The sequence below is a fragment of the Daucus carota genome, chromosome 2, assembly GCF_001625215.2.
Source record: "Daucus carota subsp. sativus chromosome 2, DH1 v3.0, whole genome shotgun sequence".
In the NCBI taxonomy this organism is placed as follows: domain Eukaryota; kingdom Viridiplantae; phylum Streptophyta; class Magnoliopsida; order Apiales; family Apiaceae; genus Daucus; species Daucus carota.
Genome location: NC_030382.2, coordinates 43012703 through 43019103, shown reverse-complemented (window position 1 = coordinate 43019103; position 6401 = coordinate 43012703). Strand labels below are relative to the sequence as shown.

Genomic DNA, 6401 nt, shown 5'->3' with positions numbered 1-6401 from the left:
GAACAGAATTTAATTTTGTTCCAATCTAACAGTGCTTATTTGTTCAATATAAGATCCAACGGATGATAAGCTTTTGGACCAGAGGACCATGCGACCAAATTATCTCCCTTACGCTTATTATATATAAGTATATAATTTGAGATAGTGGAGGAAAGTAGTGGGTGTAATAGTAGTTTTTATTGTTAAATATGAGATAGTGGAGGAAGATAGTGGGTGTAATGATAAGAAAAACTTACTATTTATAGTAACGTAAAAAAATGAGAGGGATATCCCAAAATAATAATGTAAAGAAATGAGAGGGACGGAGAGAGTACTATTTTTTTAATTTTAATTTTTTTGTCATACGTCTTTTTATTAATTTCATTCGGAAAAAACGAGTACTCACAAATTGAAAAATAACCAAAACGCTCGATTTTAACAGGAAAACACGAGTACTCAGAAATTAGGAGTTATTACAAGAATATCCAATAATTATTTAAATATCAATTTTTCTGTCTATAATTTAAATTCATTTCAATCAAATTTTAGTACACAAGTATTTAACAAAATTAGTTGTTATGTTATATAATATACATGTACATGTTAGTACTTGTTTTCATCAATATCTCAACTTTAAGAACCTCGTTACCACTTCAAACAAAAAGGATTTGAAGAACCGAATGAGATTGAGATATAACAACACTTTTTACTTTTCACATGATTTGAAAACGACCAGTTACTGTTAGAACGTATTCATATATACAAGGGACATTCCATTCTAGAAAGAAAACCATAACATGAAGGATGTCTTAAGAAGACTTGCTAGCACTCAATTTGTTGGGTGGAAGCACTAGACGGCCGTTTTGAAGTAGAGCTGCGGGAAATGGGGATTGGCAGTTGCTAATATGTGTTTTCAAGCGAGGAATGTTTGGATGTGCACTTCTACATTTGTGGCATCGCAACTCCTTTGTCAAGTATCTTTCATCATTGTTCAATGTCACTTTCCCCTGTTTGCTAAGTTCCTCCATTACATCTACAGAGTCGAGGAAAAAGGGAGAAGTGAATGAGTGCCAGTGCTTCTTGTTCTTTAGATGTTTTGAATCAAAATCCTGACTAATAACATGAAGATGCAGCTGTCGCATAGAAGGTGCCTGCAACCAAGAACATTCAATCAGGCAGGGTGTTTTGTATCGGGAAATCGGGATGGCTATTACATATTAACATGTCACACTGTACAATGGCGGACCCAGAAACTTATATAAGTGGAGGCACCTATAAATACTATACATTGAAAATTATTGTTCAGTAGTCGTCAAATTTATATGTACAGTTTAAAATAAGAAAATGCTTTATTTTCTAATTAAATACTAAATATTTTAAATTTTCTGGCATTACATTTTTTCCTAAAGTCAAATACATGAGTAGATATTATTTGTAGATTTATTTATAGGTTTGCTATTATACAATTTTCGTTTCATAAACACATAAAATAAAACAATAAACATTACACCGTCTCATAAGAAATGGGGAAAAAAACACTGCATATAGACCCTGTTTGGGAATTAGTGGTTAGCTTATGAAATTGGATGTTTTGATTAGCTGGTTGAAGTAGATTTTTTGACTAACAGATTGATTTAGCAGTTTCTCGTAAATAGCTGATTGATTAGTTTTTTCTAACACAAACCACAACCTCTAACCTCTATTTCAATCCGCTAACTACCAAACACTAATACTCACGAATTATAGTGGTCAAACCTCTAAAACACCTCAAACCTCTAATTTTGCCCAAAACCTCTGACTTCCAAATAGAGCTAATGTCAAATGGGGCACCTCTATTACTTTACTCGGGTCACCTCGCTAAGAACTTGTCAATAATATAGTAAACCCAGCCCAATTAAAATAGTAACCTTGAGTGATGCAGTCCAAATTCAATGGGGGCATCTCCCCCAGTAAATTAGCTATAGATCTGCCCCTGAGAGTTAAGATAACAAAGGCAGTATATAAAAAGATAACTGATTCTTAGATAGCTTGCAGGATATTAGGCAAATTACATCCTTGTTGGTTGTTATTTACTTAATCAAATAAATGTGGTCTGTATCCCTTTAGAGTCCAATGTTTTAATCATGTTAAGTGCCACCTAAGCATATACCAAAGGTGCCGTTAAACAGTAGTAATTTAACCAGCTGTACACACACACAAATACTGTTGTGACATTATTATATTTATCAAGGAAAAATGATTGGACCAAAGGTAGAAACATACTGCTCAAAAGACTACTACATACCGAGTGGTATCCAAGACGAAAGACCAATGACTCATTTTCAGTTAGGAACTTCTCGGCCCATTTCAAACCCACATTATGCATTGACCTTAGTAAATGGAGGTGTTCTGGGCGAACATCTGCAAGCTGGTCAAGTCCTGCAGCTCTTGCCACTACCAGCAAATGCTTCTCCGCCTGCCAAAGGGAAAGGATGCAAAAATATTAATTTGTAGAAAACTTGGTTGATGTGCATCTAGAATTTTAGCTCAATTAGCAAGTCTGCCTCTCTTTCTTTAAGTGTGTAAATGTGTGTGCACGTGGGCATGTGTGTAACGAAGATGAGAGATAAATGACCTTTGGGTAGAGATCATGAAGAACCACAACATCATCCAATATTTCTATCACATCATTCTTATGCTTGTCAGGATGCATAGCAATATTATATAAAGCTTGGGCCCATGCACCCCAAGCCTTCGACATACTTTCATCTCTCTTTTTAGTGCTTCGGTCATCATCTCTATTCAACAGTTCCGTATTATCAGACTCACTTTCTTTCCGAGGTCCTTTACACTTTTTACTCATTTCAATTTCATTAACACACTCTCTTTTGCCTTTTTGGTCAGTAAGTGAAAACTGCTTCATTAGATTCAGTTCACTCTGATCCTTAGTCTCTAGAACCTGTTCTTGATTACTTTCATGAATCAACTTATTTTGATCTGCTAGTATAGATCCAAAGCCTTCGAAAAGTGAGGAATAAGCCTCACGAAGAACTCTGCAACCCTTTGTATAGTCATTGCCAAGACAATTTGGTCTCATGGGATTCATATTTGGTCCGAGAACATGTATAACATGGGTTATTCCTTCGGTGCTAAATAAGGGAGAAGTTTTAGGGAGAGGAACAACTAAGGCTTTTCCAGGCATAAGGGATCCTGCTCGTACTTTTGTTGCTGTTTCTAGAGCTTCGCCTGCAGCACTATATATAGCAGCATTTACACCTCCACCTCCGGGCTTTAGCCGCCTGCACAAGATTTATGCAAGTTGCAGTCACACTCATATGCAACAAGGACGTGTTGTATTATTGTAACAAACCAACTTAAATTACTAGAAATGCAACTTGTGATACATACTAAAAAAGATAAAAGTTAATAATAATAGAATGTTTTAACATAATGCAGTTTCGAACTGAAAACGAACTGAGGATGTGGTCTAACCAGCAAAAGTGTTCTAAGCATCTGTATGGCTAAGGTTGTTTTCTGACTTTAACTTGTGAGTTGTAGCGACAGGTGTAGTTTAGTTACTTTTTCTGACTTGTCAGAAAGAATCTTAGACAAATAAGCTTCAATATGAAAAATTTACCAATTAGCAGCATTTGCAATTACGTTACAGTGTAAGCCTCCTTGGGAATATAGACGAGTTATATCTCCAACAAAGGTAAAAAATTTACTGGTGTCAATCTTCTTCTGTGATGCCTTGCTACTGACCAGGGACAATATCTTCGAACTGTGAGACAAATCAACCAAAACTAGCCTAACATTGTGATACTTTTGTAGGAATAGCTGGACTTGGTCAACAATGATATCCGAAGCTTTCTCTATACTGAACTTGAAATCTGCTGTTGAAATAGATGGAAAAGCCAAAGTGGGAACATCATCAGAAAAACAAGTATCTTCACGAGGGACCATAACAATGTCTTCAGAATCCTTCACCTTCTCACCAACATTATCACAATCCTTCACCTCATTGCCAGAATTACCAGACAAAGTGTGTTCACAATCTGTCACTTCATTAACAACATTACCGGATGGAGCGTGTTCAAAGTCCTTCACCTCAGCACCAGCATTACCAGATGAAGCAACACCACTTTCTGGTCCATGCAAGGCTATATTATTCTCATTATGAAGTTTATTACCAACAGAAACCTGAGAGATGTTAGCTGCACTACAGGGTCCATCTACTTTCTTTAAGAACTTCATTATACCGAGCTGGACTTTAGATTCAGAATTCTTTTGACCAAAAACACCAGAAGGGAGGCTATCTAGTAGGCTAAGTGAACCATATGTATTAACGGCAGCTTGAACTTCATTTTCATTCTGGCAATATGTAATCCTACTGAATCCTTCAGTTAATTTAGGTAATTCTTTCTTTTGCAGCATCCGGTTCACAACCATAGCAGCTTTTCCACCTTGCAAATTTCCTTCGTGTCCTGTACGTTTTGCACAACGAGATATACAAAGCTTGGCCGGAAGATCCAGCACCACGGCATGAACATTACCAAGGGAACAACCAAGTTTTAGAAAGTCTGCGCGCTGTTCTCTTTCTAGATTGCATCTATCAATAAAAACATCTTTACCCTCCTTCAAAGCAGTGGCTGCATTAGCTAGACATTGCACCTTTGTTCCAGCTTTACCGTTACCAATTGTGTCCTGAGTGAGAAACCAAATGAGTCCAAATCTAAAAAAAAAAATGTACAATAGGCAGATAGATACACTGATAATATAACCAATCAATTTAAACCAGTGATCTGTACAAGCAACAACAAACAAAACAAAACAAGTAAAAAAACTTAAGATTTAATGCATATAACAAGAGTTATAACCGTAAAGCAACACTAATTTCATCGTTCTAAAGGCTACAACCCAAAGGTGGCAATAGAGACATCACATTATAAAAAAATTAAACCATCAAACATGTACCTAACTTCCTATATCACTGATTTAATTCTAAACTACCTAGTGATATATAAATATAAATACATGACAAAACCACCAAACCTCACCATGTAACAACGTAGAAGCAATAAACCCTTCAAAATCACAAAACAACAAATAAACCAAACGGCACAACCCACCAAACCCTCCAATACAATCAATACACCTTACTACAAAAAACCGCTGACATGCTAACATTCTACAATAACGCATAACCATAGCCTTTCCCTCTAAACAATCAACACACCTTGCTTCAAAAAACTTGTTTAACATTCGATGCACATAAAACCTCACACAACAGCTCTGCAGTCTGCATAAAATACATTCCGGTGTACATAATTACGCATACCCATAAACAAGAAAAAACTGTAAATTTCGATGAGACATTTCATCAAACACCTGGTGTGCGAAATGTAACTAACCTGACAGACACGAACCCATGGGCGGCTCGAGATTTTCATAACGTCTTGGCAGAAAGTAGACTTGCCACTACCAGGAGCACCCACAAGAATCACCATGATCCCCTTCTTCTCTTCCGCTTGTTCTTCTTTCCCTGCAATTGTTCACCCACATTGTATATAAGCATCAAGAAGTTTCAATAAAAATTCTAAACAATTAATTGGATTTAGGGTATCGAGCACCTTTAGTTGTGGTTTGAGGATCAACGTCCATTGGTTAAATTTGGTTTTGCAACTGATCGTACTGCTCCGGTGTGTATAAGTTTGTACAAAGTTGGTCGTTTGTATCCAATCTGAATTTTAAAGAATTTTTAACATGGTTAGAGCATCTCCAACCATACAAAGCCCTTGTCTAAAAAATGAGTTGGCATTCCAAAATTAAAAAATATAGCCAACGTCCTGAAAAAATAGCACTCCAACCACGTGAACCTGTTGTCTATAATTTTAGCCAACCTCTTATGGATGGCTAAATTTGTCGAACCTCTACAGGTCTGTAAGAAATCTGTAGGAAGATTGCACATCATTTATTACTATATTAAACTGATATATTCTATTTTAACAATCTAAAATATTAATAACATACTATTTTTAAATTATAGCCAACCAATATAGCCAATACCATTGAAGCAAAATCTATTACAGGTTCAGCAAATTTTACATAATGTCTTACAGGTCCAATTTAGCCAACGATTATAGCCAACACCGTTGGAGATGCTCTTAGGCTGGATTTAGGAAATCAAATCGATGGAGTAATTTGTACTGGTCTGTCCTATTTCAACTGATATTTGTCATTTTAACGCATCTTGTAAAAAAATAATGTCTACACTCATTAAAAAAAATCAATTTTTATTCTTATACCCAAAAAAAAAGTTTAAATTCTAAATTTTTATTTGATATAAATTTCATAAGAAATAATTATATTTGGATGTGAATTTTTTGACATATTAAAATACGTGTAAAATAATCAAAAGAAGTTATAATAAGAAATGATTAATT

General features: G+C 35.5%; 1 protein-coding gene across 1 annotated transcript; it reads right to left on the bottom strand.

Annotated features, from left to right (window-relative positions):
• Positions 1-665: 665 nt before the first annotated feature.
• LOC108208832 (transcription factor bHLH140) lies at positions 666-5759 on the bottom strand. The gene is made up of 6 exons (XM_017379395.2): positions 5589-5759; positions 5370-5500; positions 3596-4662; positions 2594-3257; positions 2264-2434; positions 666-1130 (listed from the first exon to the last, which is right to left on the bottom strand). Exons 1-6 carry the CDS (start codon positions 5617-5619, stop codon positions 789-791), a joined length of 2406 nt encoding a protein of 801 aa, XP_017234884.1. The 5' UTR covers positions 5620-5759; the 3' UTR covers positions 666-788.
• Positions 5760-6401: the final 642 nt, after the last annotated feature.